Source organism: Cololabis saira, chromosome 7 (assembly GCF_033807715.1).
Source record: "Cololabis saira isolate AMF1-May2022 chromosome 7, fColSai1.1, whole genome shotgun sequence".
NCBI lineage: Eukaryota > Metazoa > Chordata > Actinopteri > Beloniformes > Belonidae > Cololabis > Cololabis saira.
Genome location: NC_084593.1, coordinates 33,371,372 through 33,384,460, shown reverse-complemented (window position 1 = coordinate 33,384,460; position 13,089 = coordinate 33,371,372). Strand labels below are relative to the sequence as shown.

The window sequence follows — 13,089 nt, the reverse complement described above, 5'->3', positions numbered from 1 at the left end:
AATGCTGTAATAAGGACAGGAGAAATGGCAGGTAAAAAAAAGAAAAGCTCAAAAGTGACCCTCACTGGGAGGGAGCGGGGGTAAAAAGGCTCTATTCACTTTCTGGGATGCTCACCACGATTGCCAAGCATGTACATCATGTACCCACAGAGATAGAGTGGTGATAGAGGATAGAAAGATTAACCACATCCCTGTGCTGTCAAAACCAATTGCATGAGTTATGACCACCCTGCTCTCTGCTAACCTCTCCTTGTTATCATTTATCACAACATAATGTCAGTTACAGACATTTTCCTTCCAAATTCTGTTTATAAGCTGTCAGGCAGGAATGCAGACTTATAAACACACGCGCCGTATCTGAATACGATGGGAAGTGGTGTCCATTGCAAGTTGAGCTTCAAGTGCTGATGTTTAGTTTCTTTCCCAGGTGCTGTGCGAGTGTGTAGAAGTCACGAGTTGTTCTGTTTTGTTTTTGGTTAAACATTGGCGTTAATGTCAGTAATAAGAAGGATTAAAAAGATGGGAAAGTACAGTAAGTGGGAGAATGTCAGGATCTTGCCGCATGTTTATCCAGGCCTGTCTTAGGCATTTGCCTCTGTCAGGCTGATCACCACAGCCTGCTAGGAAATGCTCGGGAGGGAAGAAAAACAACACCACCAGAGCACAGATTGCAGCTCCGTCACTCTCAGATCCCCTGACATTCGTTCCGCCCACTCATTTAGGTGATACTCCTTTGAAAAAAAAAAAAAAAAATCAGGTAATTCACATTTAGCTGTGAGCACATCACAGGGTGAACTTGAAAGGACTCTGTACAAGACAGTAAATTAGATGTTTATGCATCATTAACAGGAAAAAATGGCATTCATCCTACGGTTTATTGCAAAAACGTGCACGTACCCTCTTGTGTTACTTTGAATAGCTTTTCACATGACTTTCAAACAAGACAAACTTACCCAAAGTTTTTAAATATAACAAAAAAAAAATCCACCCTTCATTTTCTGCGCTCGTTTTTGTTGCGAAAGGCTTCTAAATCTGTTACATTTGCCTTCTGCAGATTTTCAATGATCTTTTTCATCGACTGCGAGGATCACAACGACGCTTTGAGCTCGCCCTCTTCAAGGTGTAATTACTGTGGATCTGGATTGTGTTTTGGATTATCTTATTATAGAAACCATCCTTGTTACACCTTCAGCTTTTGTTTAACTGATGTTCTGATGTTAGCTGGTATCTAATTAAGTCTCTCCTTCCCTCCACCAATAAAATGCTTCTTTTTCCGCTGGCTGCAACACAAGCCAGCATGATCAATCCACCCCCGTTCGTAGCAGTTGGAGAGCTGTTCTTTTAATTAAACTCTGCATCCTTTTTTTTTTCCTACTCTCCAAGCGTACAATTGCTGATCACTGCAGAAAAGTTGGGTTTTTAGCTTTATTGGCTAAGAAACCTGTTACCAAAATAGAAGCGGCTTGAGAAGATGTCAAGTCACAATCATAAGTGACGATGAGGGAGAGATTTTCTAATGATGATTCCTCCATGATGTTTGTGAAGGTTTGGCTGCACCCACCCACACCACCCCGACCCCCCACGGTTTAATAATCTTCACGAAGGTCTGGTAGAGTCAAACCCATTTCCATTTGCTTTCTTAGTGATGCTAGAAAGTGTTTCAGGTTCGCCCTGACCTGGACTCGACCTCTAACATTCATGTTGATATTCTAAACGGAGGAAAAGTCTGCAAAAACACCTACCTGCTCCTTCGCTTCCCCTTAGTTGTGGCTGTCATGGCTGTATTTTTATTTTATTTCTCAGCTTAGGCAGCTGCCACGTCTGCTGGCTGCCAAGATAAGGTTTGAAGAGTTAAAGCATTAATGCAACTTTTAAATTTGCATTGCAGCAACCTCACTGGTTCATGAGAAGTCTCGGTCTCACATCTCAAAGTTCTTTTTTTTGTCTTTTTTGCTAAGCATTTGTACGTGACTGTTCTGTTCTGTACGCAGAGGTGCTGGTAATAGGAATGACAATACGGCAGCAAGTAGCTGCACAGTCATACTGATGGCAGTGTGAAATATTGTGCAATGAACTTCATTGTTCATGACAAAACAAGACTTTTGGAATCCAACTATTGCATACAGTACTGGAATTTTTTTATCTTGGAGAAACTCTGACAGATTCACCATCTTGTTACTGCACCGAGCTGAACTGTCTTTTTGCAGAAGAAACAACTTTTGAAAACAGAAAATCGGAGTTGTTGAACTTTTAATGCTGTAATCACCGCCTCACGATTTGATGTGCTTTTCAGCTGCTTATCGTGAATCAATGAGTTTATTGTATCCCCAAACAGCAACGGCTCCCTGACAGCTCTTTGACTAACCATTCAATCTTTTTTTTTCTTCTATCTCTCCACAAGTACTTTCACCTTGTCCTCGGCTCCATTTTGTTTCCTCTCCCGTTCCTACCGCGGCGGTACGAGGGACTACATTTGCCACGACTGTAGTTTTGCGATACCAAGCCCATAACTTTCACCGGGAAGAAATAGCTGCACTCCCTCTGCATTCCATTTATACATCATATCTTGTTTCTGTGTAGGGAGCTCCATTAGTCTCTGGCTCGGAGGCTGGTGGAGGAGAGCTGGGCCCGATGAAAACGGGTGATAGAGAGTTGCAGCTGATCATGTTGCTAGTGCTGCAGACATTTTTCCCTTCACCAGAGAGGCAAACACAACGTGCCGGGCTGCTGCGAGCACAGATTTAATCAGTTTCATTATGTTTTAACTCGTCACAAACTGAAATGACTCAGAGGAGTAACAGAGGCGGTGACACATCTGAGGTGTCGTGTCACAGCTCGACAAAAGAACTCCAAAACTGTTGATGAAGCAAACGCCGTAATAGCTGCAGCTTGACTCTGCTCCCGCTCTGACACTGTTTAGACTTCTGATTACGTGAACTTGACCCTGATCAAAACCAGCACTTTGTTTAGACGCTGGCCCGCGGTACAGAGCTACTCATATGATATTTTAATTGGCATAATCCCTCCAAAGTCTCCCTGTTTATACCGGCCACTAAAGGGTAATTCCTCAAAGCATTTAGTGGGGAACGTGTTTGATCGATGGGTGACTGGATTTCCTACTTTTGCAGATCACAGAGCTCTATTATGATGTAATTCAGCGCAATTAGCGAAAGCTGACAGGAACACAAAGGACGTGATGATATGTAATCTCTTTTCAGGAATCTCATAACGTGAAATGACATCTCACTGGAGACCCTTGTAACAGCCGGGGAAAGGTTGGAGCACCGCAGCGATTTAAGGCCTCTGCTTCAGCTCTTTAGTAATCTTGGCGTCCTCTCCTCCTTTTATTACCCTTAGCCTATTCAGAGCATCTCCCTCGTGGCTCGGATCATTATGATATACATGCAAGGATTTGCCCGTGTGTGTTGGAAACAGAGGGGAAGAGTTAGCGTGCACGATTTCCTCAAAGCAACGCGCTGAGCCGTTTATCTGTGAAGTCGACCTGAGGAACAATGCATTTCCTTGCTTTTCTGTGTGTGTGTGTGTGCGTCAGAGAAAGAAAGTATGCATTTGTGCGTGCGTGCGTATCAGTGTCTTCCCCCTCCATCTGCCCACCCTCGCTGAAATCCACAGTGCATTTAGTAACATTTTGAGAAACGGTGCCAGTCTGCACTTAATTAAGTGCCGGGAAGCCAACGTCTCCCTGCTGTAACACAGAATACCTGCTCTTATTTTGTCAATTTCTTCTCCTGTTCTTGTGCTCCTCTGTGTCGCTCCGTCTCTAACTCGAAAAGATGTCGCCTCTGGGAAAAGCAGGTAAAGAAGCCATCAAAACCAATGCAAGTAGAAAGAGTTGCAATCAGCGCACAAAAAAGAGAAAGAAAAACCCTAGTTTGCCTTTTTGTGCGGATCACGCTTCTTCTCCCCCACCAGTCTCAGTTCTTCGACTGTTCCTACGTGTGCATGTGTGCACTTCAAGTGTACAATTCAGTCGAGGCTAGCAGTAATGTTTCTCTCCCAGTAGAAATAGCTGTTTGTTCAATTGTTGTGATAGATTGATGTGGGGTGAGAAAAGATGGGTTTGTATGCACCTGAAGATAGGAACAGAAAAGTCCTTTTGAGAAGCTAAAAGCTCTCCATTCAACAATCCTCTGATGGGAGATGCAGTTTGCTGAAAATTTCTCTCCCACTTAGCGTTGTCATTGACGAAAGATTTCCAATATATTTAGGCAGTTAGGCAAGAGACCGAAACCCCCCAAAGGGCTCTTGTCATTTGTCAAACCGTGGTTACAATGAGGCAGCGCCTCTGAAGGGTTTCAACAAGTGGTCAGACTAATAGTCTATTGTTTCCAGTTTACAGAGAACACAAAGTGGCTGCAACTTCAAATAATCAAGGCTAAAATGAGGTCTGCTCTGGTTAAATGCACAGCTTTTGTTTGTATCAGTACATCTGAACTTTGAATATCTATCAATTTTAAGAGAGTCGATGGAAAAAGAGGCAGCGTGACTCGATGTGCTTCTGTACTAACTGGACTCCTGGGAAGCTTCATTGACCTTTAACCCTTTCGTGCTTAGTGGTCACTACAATCAACAGCTCTTCAATTATATTTGCCTGGGTTTGGATCCATCCAATGCATCATAATTGGACCTTTTCCCCCCTTCATTCTGGCAAGGGGAGGATAAATACACTTGATGCGGTATGAATAGAGTTTGAGCTTGGACACCATGAAATCATTTCACAGATCAGTATTGACAAAGAAGCGACCTCTCTAGTAGGGCTGGGCTATATATCGAGATTTTAATATATATCGATATATTTTCAAACACGATATGGTACGAGACAATATCGTTTATATCGATTTAAAAAAAAAAAAAAAAAAAATTACATTTTTTTTTTATTGATTTTGATGTAGCTTATTTTGTGACAAATTGACTTGAATGTTTTATTTGAGATTTGCCCAAATGTTTTGTTATTTGCACAACTGTCAACCTCAGTGGAAAAGTCTGCCTGTTACTGTCTACATTGTATTAATTGCACAGTGTATTTTAATTTAATTGTTATACAGGAAAGGGATATTTGTTTTATTTTATTCAAGAAGCATTTTTATTCTATATATGCAGGCAGTTTATTTTTATTTCATTTGTTTTATACATTTTGATATTGTGCAGACCTCTGTTAATAAAGGAACCTGTGTGACATTTGGCACGAGGCTTTGTATTAAAACTGACTGTTTTTTTAAGGGTTTGCCTCAGAAAAAAATGAAGCTAACAGAGATGCTATGCTATAATGCTTTGGGGGAAACCCCAATTATGGCACAGAAAAAATATCGAGATATATATCGAGTATCGCCATTTAGCTAGAAAATATCGAGATATGACTTTTGGTCCATATCGCCCAGCCCTACTCTCTAGTAACTTGCTTAGAAAAGTAAGCGATTGCATTTTGTGGTGTGCTGCTGCTTAAAGTTCATCCATGAAAGGGTTAAATGTCAAAGTAAGCTTTAAAACAAAGCTGCGTTGTGTATCCTGGATGTGACGTCTAGTATAATTGTCTCAGAACAATGATTTTTGTTTGGTATAAATACAAACCAAGTAGCTGTATTTTTAATAGATTTGTTCGTTGATTGGTTTTCTGTTTGTATGCGTCGATCCAGTGTCGTGATTTTACTTTCTCCCAAATGCAGTATGTCCCCCCCCATCCCTTAGTTCCCTTTGATCATCCCCACCACCTCCGTACTGGACAGGGCGGGAGCACACAGCTCTGATTTTTCATCCTCTGAGAGGTCAAAGGCGACTGCTTGCCCAGAAATGAGGCTACGGCAGTTGGGACTTAAAATGATTGGCAGAGATAGATTGTAGATGATCTACTTCTTTCTTTTTTTTTTTTCCCTCACTAACTGTCCCCATTTCTATACCTTCATGTTACGTTCTCTGTTCTTTCTGTGCGTCACCGTTACAGTATCAAGCACAAACAGAACAGAGAGAAGTGGTTGTAATACGTTGGGATGTGCTGCCAGAACACGTTAGCCTTCACGTTCATGTACAGTATAGAAACCTGTTAGACTAAAAGAAGCAGCGAATACATGACATTTTTGCATTTTTCTTAAACAAATCTTGATCTGTTTTCCTGTTGCTCCTTCTGTTCCTTCCCTCCCTCTTCCTCCCCTCTCCTCCTGTGCACCATCTGCATGATGCTTTGTATCCAGTCTGACGAAGGTAGTGCTTTCTGTTCTCTGCTGTGAACGAGGGTTCTCGTGTGCGCATATGTTAGTGTATATCTCCTCGCCATCGCCCCCACGCTCAGCTCATTACCTGACATGATGGATGGAGCGAGTGCCATTAAACAACGCCCATCCCCGCACGCCTGGCACCCTGCAACAGCCGCTGAGTGATGGGCACCTTGGCAACCGCGCACTTAGAGATATGAGGAGCCCTGTGTGGGTATGCCTGCAGTCGTCTCCGTGGCTACGCTTCCTGGTTCCGTCCGCCTCCACCTGCCACCTGGCTGCCCGACGGATGTCATGGGCATTTCTGGGCAGCCATGGTTGAGCAGCATTGGAGGAAGTGTTTGCACGACTCCGTCATCGACGGGCAACAGAGAAATCCCAGGGTTTAATTGCCCTCTGAAACATTTGCTCCTCCCTCTAATTGAAGTTAACTATCCCACATTTTATTAAGTTTTTAGCCGTAAATCTGGCTCACGTTAGGTTTGTCGCTAGGAAGGTCTTACTAACACCGAGACGTTTTCATTTTACTCAAGACTAGGGCTGGGCGATATATCGAGATTTTAATATATATCGATATATTTTCAAACACGAGACAATATCGTTTATATATCGATTTAAAAAAAAAAAAAAAAATGTATGATTTTGATATAGCTTATTTTGTGACAAATTGACTTGAATGTTTTATTTGAGATTTGCACAAATGTTTTGTGATTTGCACAACTGTCAACCTCAGTGGAAAAGTCTGCCTGTTACTGTCTACATTGTATTAATTACACAGTGTATTTTAATTTAATTGTTATGCAGGAAAGGGATATTTGTTTTATTTTATTCAAGAAGCATTTTTATTCTATATATGCAGGCAGTTTATTTTTATTTCATTTGTTTTATACATTTTGATATTGTGCAGACCTCTGTTAACAAAGGAACCTGTGTGACATTTGGCACGAGGCTTTGTATTAAAACTGACTGTTTTTTTAAGGGTTTGCCTCAGAAAAAAATTAAGCTAACAGAGATGCTATGCTATAATGCTTTGGGGGAAACCCCAATTAAGGCACAGAAAAAATATCGAGATATATATCGAGTATCGCCATTTAGCTAGAAAATATCGAGATATGACTTTTGGTCCATATCGCCCAGCCCTACTCAAGACACAGTTTCTTTCTAGACTCCAGAGTCTTGTTGGAACTAAGACCAAAGGCAGTAAACAAGACTGCGGTGTGGTGAAATAAAGCAGCTACGTCTCACAGTGAGAGTATAATGCACCATCCCGAGCCATTGAAAAAGAAAAGCTACATGTACGCTATGTGTTTAGTCTTCTTTTTTTTGCCCAAGGGTATCTATTTATGTGTGCATTTATGCATATTTTGCATCTGTTGTGAGAATAGTTGAGGAGCTCTTAAGTGGAAGCAAGGATCAGGAGCTAAATGAAGTTACTATGACACCAGACACAAGCACCTCCACTCCAGCAGCCTGCTCTGTTTCTCCATCCTCCCCTGCTGCTTTGCTCTCAATCAGCCTGGATTTGCTTCATGTCGTTTCTTCTCTGCTCTCCCTCCCTGCCTCCTTTAGTTTCCCTCTACAGTCTTTCATTTATTTGAGCTCCTCTGCCAGAATGGATCAATGTAACACTTTCTTGTTCTTTCTCAGTCTGACGCTCTCTTACTGATTCTTTGTCTTGTCTTTTTTTTCTTTTTGCCTGAATAGACAACCGCCGTGCAGTCCTGGAAAGGTCTCGTTCACGCCACAACGCAAATCACCAAGCTCGATGATTACCCGCGTCTACCACAAGACGCTAGATAAGTGCCAAAGAGGCCTGCGAAGAGGAGACCAGGAAGACATCTGAAGGAGGAACAGACCTCCGTCACTGTGGCACACACACACACACACACACACACACACACACTCACACACACACTCGCAGCACCAAGTATTGAACACAAACGCCTGCAGAAACTACACAGAGCTGCAGAACCAGACATTTAACGTCATGCTGTTCATCGCCTTACGTATTTATTCAATAATTTCTAAATGCTTTTAAAGGTTTTGTCCTCTCTTGAGTTTGATTTATAGCTAAAAAAAATAAATAATCAAAGCTACTGCTCTTTGAATTTTAAAGATTTTAATTGTATGAGAGTCAAATTTATTTTTTTGCAGGTTTAAACCTTTTACTTCAGTCTTGTAATTGACATCATACTCGAGCTCACATGCATTACACATCGCATCGCATTGAAAATAGACAATTCTGCCAAGGAGGACTGCAACTTCATCCACACTCGCTCTCAAGAAGACGGGCGGCGGAGCAGCCGTCTTTTAAAAAGGAAGATGTTTTAACAAGCTTTCAAACGGCAGACCATTTCCTCAGCAAGTCACTGAACTCTTAACAGAAGAGGAAACAACTGCTACATTTGTGTTTCACGTCATCCCCACCTTTAACAGTTTTTTTTTTTTTTTTTTAGCAGTAATTATTACATCAAACTCCAACTAAACACAAAACAGAACACAAAAGCCGGCTGCGGTTCACTCCAATGTTTCGGTGACTCGTGGACGTTCGAAAACTAATCTCCATTCTGAAAAGATGCATTTTATTTTATTACTATTTTTTGCTGCATATCACTAATACCATTGTTTGTACATCTCTGTCCTGAAGACACTTTTGCTGTTAACATTAGAGACTGACAGACTTTTTTTAAACGCATCTTTCCCCGTGGAGGGACGACTAGAAACTCTCAGATCTCGCTGTAGGTCACGCAGGTTTTCAGTGGGGGACATAATTATACTAAGGTATTACAAAAGTTGTATCATTAATCTATGTCATCCTTTTTTTTAAAATGAAGGCTCTTAAAGGAAAAAAAAAAAAAGTACAGCAGTAATTAATCTGTGTGGAGAGCGATGGTAGGGAAAAAGAAAAATCAGTGCCACTCAGAATGATCACAGCAGATTTCCTGTGGATCCCCCCCCCATGGGTTTCTGAAATGTAATGAAATAAACTTTGTGGAGAAAAATGTGTAATTAATATAATTTAATTGATATGAATACAACAAATGTTTTTACTGTATAAAACCAGATATTAAATCAAAATGTATACTGCAAAACTCACCCTGACATCTCAGATATATATGACAAATATGAGGAGAGAAAGGATTAAAAGCCCGGCCATGACTGACAGACTTCCTCACTCTGCTGAAGACCTCCAAACCTTTTCAGATCTGTGACGCTAGAAAGGCGCGTCTGCTACATGGAGAAACCATCTGCTGCTTGCTGTTTAGGTACAGTACAGGAGAAATTCTGTTTCCTTGTATGGACTCTCTGCTGCACACTTCTGCTGAACTATTTATTCATATATTCATGCTTAGGGCAGCCCTGTCCCCCTCACTTCCCCAAAGTTTCAGCAGATGCTACTATTGAATCCACATGGACACCGGGCGCGACCACAAAAACAGACAGAGGGTCGCAGCAGACAGGACGATGCTTGTCTTGGCAAGTGAGTCTCCAAACACCTCCCAGTTCCCCGGCGCTAATAGAAGTGACCCTTTTATCATAACACAAGCTACTTTAAAACCATATCTCTGCTTGAAGCTTTAGTGTCTGTGTGTTCCCTCTCTTTGTGCGACTGTATGTGTGCTTCATGCCAGCTCAGTAATCAGAACAGGAACCAAGGGAAAATGGGATTCAGTGTGCTTGACTCCTGGGCTGAATAGATGGAGATTTTTCATTTAAACAATCTGCCAGTGCTGCTTGTGATGTGTCTTGCTCATGAAGTCTCCTCTCGAAGGCTGCATGCTTCTAAAATGCAATTTTACACATCATCTCAGCTCAAGGTGCACCCACAATGCTCTGAGAAGTCTGCATATTTAAGGAGACAATAACTCTCCTCTGAATATCAGGTTCCAGCAGTCACAGAGAGAAAGCATTGAGAATGAGTTTTCTGTACAAGGGACTCCGCAGTGATCAGTTTTAAAGACCCGTTCACAGCAAAGATAGAGATGTGCTGTTAAAATAAGTAATGACATCTTTCTAATCACTTCTGCAACACCACACCTGAGGTGATACAATACCAGTACAAGGACCTGCAGTGATATTTGATGATGCTTTTATTCCTTCTCACCGGATGCTCTACCTGCCAAAACAACCAAGTTAAATGGATGGAGGTGACTGAATAATTTGAAATGAATAACCATTATTTAAGCAAAATACTTTCTTTTTTTTTTTTTTACTGTGACAAAGATGGTACAGACGTGTGAACTAAATCATGATTTGATGAACATTGAACCATTTAATAAGTAGGAAATTAGTCTTATTATGGTAGTCATGTGATATTTATATTTTAAAACAGTCAAACATTTGTTTAAAAAAAATCATTTCGTGTTAATGATAAAAAAAGAGGAAAAAACAAGTTAGTTGAAACGATTTAAAAAAGGATTAATCGTCATAGATCGTGAGGTTGGAAGACCTGCCTTTGATGTGGAACGTACAGCAGTTTTAATTTCTGGAGAGACTTCTACGATGCACATATTCCTCATTGTCTCTGTGTTTGTGGTATCTCTGCTTCATCCCATTTCATAGGAATTTTATTTTCTTTTGACTTTCAGGCGGAAGGGTCTGAACAGAGCCTATGTGTTGAAAAATAAGTAGATAAATAAATAGCCAATCATCCCATCATTACTGTACTTGTGCTATAACAAATATTAGCTGATGACGTGACCAGTGCTCATGGTGATTGTAAGAATGAGGAGGCAGGGGTATAACAATGAAAAAGGTGCCATTTCTGTGGTGACTGGTGGCAAGTGCTTGAGTTGAATTCAAACTTCCCCGTGTTGCTCAACTAAGAGTGCACTTTATCCCACGAGATACTCTGCTCAGACGGAAAGATTTGCTAAGATTCGTAAGTGCAACATTGCCACAAACGGAGGGAACTATTTGCAAAGTACGTCTTTTGGTAAATAGTTCCCAGCTGCCACATATCCAGTTCATACTTTGGTAGTGTTCGCTGTTAATTTGAGAAAGATAAATAACGACTGAATCAACAAGCTATCCTCACTTTTGTTGACAAACCCAGTCTGACCATGATGTGTAAGCTGCCATATCCCTGCCTTCCTTCCCTCCCTCCTTGTTGTCATTGAGTATGTTAATTGTCTTAAGAAACATTTATATTTGTAACATTTTTAAGTTTATTTGTATCCTTGGGAACATTAAAAAAAATACAAAAGAAAACAAAATGGTTGTGCAAACTGTCCTTCCATAGAATATCTGATGGAGTATGGTACTAAGTAATAACCGCTTTGTTACATAAAATGATTTCCAACACATATGCTGTCTCTTTGTTTTATGTTTACAGCAAATCCTCAAACTATGTCTTTATGCACAAATGCTCATTAAAACTGGGGGGAAACAAGCAAATTGGAGCTACATTTGGACTCGACTTGGTTAGCGTGTTAAATGCCAGAGGGGGGGATTCCATTTCTCTAAAAATGATAAATGGGGTTACTACACATCATACTGTATTTAGCAAAAACACTTCACCTCCCAACTCTCAAACACGGTGCTGGTGGAGTTATGATTTGGGTTTGTTTTGCAGTCGCAGGTCCCGATCATCTCAGAGTGCGGGAGCCGACCATCAACTTTTCTGTATTTTATGGCATTTTAGAATCAAACGTGTTATTTGTTGTTGCTTTCATTCTCATGGAGTGACTCTACAAACAATGTCTAAATATGAAAATGATTAAATAAACCTGCATCTATGCCTGGCTAGACATGGAAGTGAAATTCAGGCATGTGCATATGATTCATAAAGAGAGGTATATGGATACAAAGCTTTATGAATCTGGAAAAGGGATTATATGCACATTTCTGGTTTTGTGTATACTTGGTTTTACACATTAATCTACACAATTTAATGCATCTGGCCTCAGATGCACCGGGTTCTGGTTCATCTGTGGGAGTTTCACTGCATGAAAGGAGACCTACTAGACGAACATGGCAGTTGTGAAGGAGGAAGATAACCATGACCTCAACCAAAAGCTAGTTAACTCTGCGTGAGGCACAACCTGATATTGCCATGTTATGGACCACAAAGTAGCCAAGTGTTGACTACAGGATGGTGGGAGAAAGAAATCCATCCATCCATCCATCCATCCATTTTACACCGCCTATCCGTTCCCGGGTTGCGGGGGAAGCAGCCTCAGCAGGGATGCCCAGACTTCCTTCACCCCAGACACTTCCTCTAGCTCCTCCGAGGGGAGTCCGAGGCGTTCTCAGGCCAGCCGAGAGACATAGTCTCTCCAGCGTGTCCTGGGTCTTCCCCGGGGTCTCCTCCCGGTGGGACATGCCTGGAACACCTCCCTAGGGAGGCGTCCAGGAGGATCCGGTACAGATGCCCAAGCCACCTCAGCTGACTCCTCTCAATGTGAAGGAGCAGCGGCTCGACTCCGAGCTCCTCCCGGGTGACGTAACTCCTCACCCTATCTCTAAGGGAGCGTCCAGCCAACCTGCGGAGGAAACTCATCTCGGCCGCTTGTATCCGCGATCTTGTCCTTTCGGTCACTACCCAAAGTTCATGACCATAGGTGAGGGTAGGGGCGTAGATTGACCGGTAAATCAAGAGCTTCGCCTTTCCACTCAGCTCCCTCTTCACCACGACGGTCCAGTACATCGACCGCATAACTGCGGACGCTGCACCGATCTGTCTGTCAATCTCACGCTCCATCGTTCCCTCACTAGTGAACAAGACCCCGAGATACTTGAACTCCTCCACCTGAGGCAGGACTTCTCCACCCACCCGGAGAAGTCACGCCACCCTTTCCCTGCCGCGTCGCTATCGGCCTCAAACCGCCCCAGCACATGCTGGAGGTCCCGGTCCGATGAA

General features: G+C 42.0%; 1 protein-coding gene across 6 annotated transcripts in view; it reads left to right on the top strand.

The window, feature by feature from the left end:
- The window catches only part of diaph2 (diaphanous-related formin 2), a 372,049-nt gene extending 360,524 nt beyond the window's left edge, over positions 1–11,525 (top strand). For 4 of the 6 annotated variants that reach the window (XM_061725705.1, XM_061725706.1, XM_061725707.1 and 1 more), the window contains 2 exons: positions 3,795–3,816; positions 7,932–11,525. In XM_061725705.1, coding sequence (XP_061581689.1) covers positions 3,795–3,816; positions 7,932–8,070 — 161 coding nt within the window. In that variant the 3' untranslated portion in view covers positions 8,071–11,525. The remainder of the gene's footprint in view (positions 1–3,794; positions 3,817–7,931) is intronic. The other 2 variants (XM_061725709.1, XM_061725708.1) reach the window with 1 other exon arrangement.
- The last annotated feature ends 1,564 nt before the right edge of the window (positions 11,526–13,089 follow it).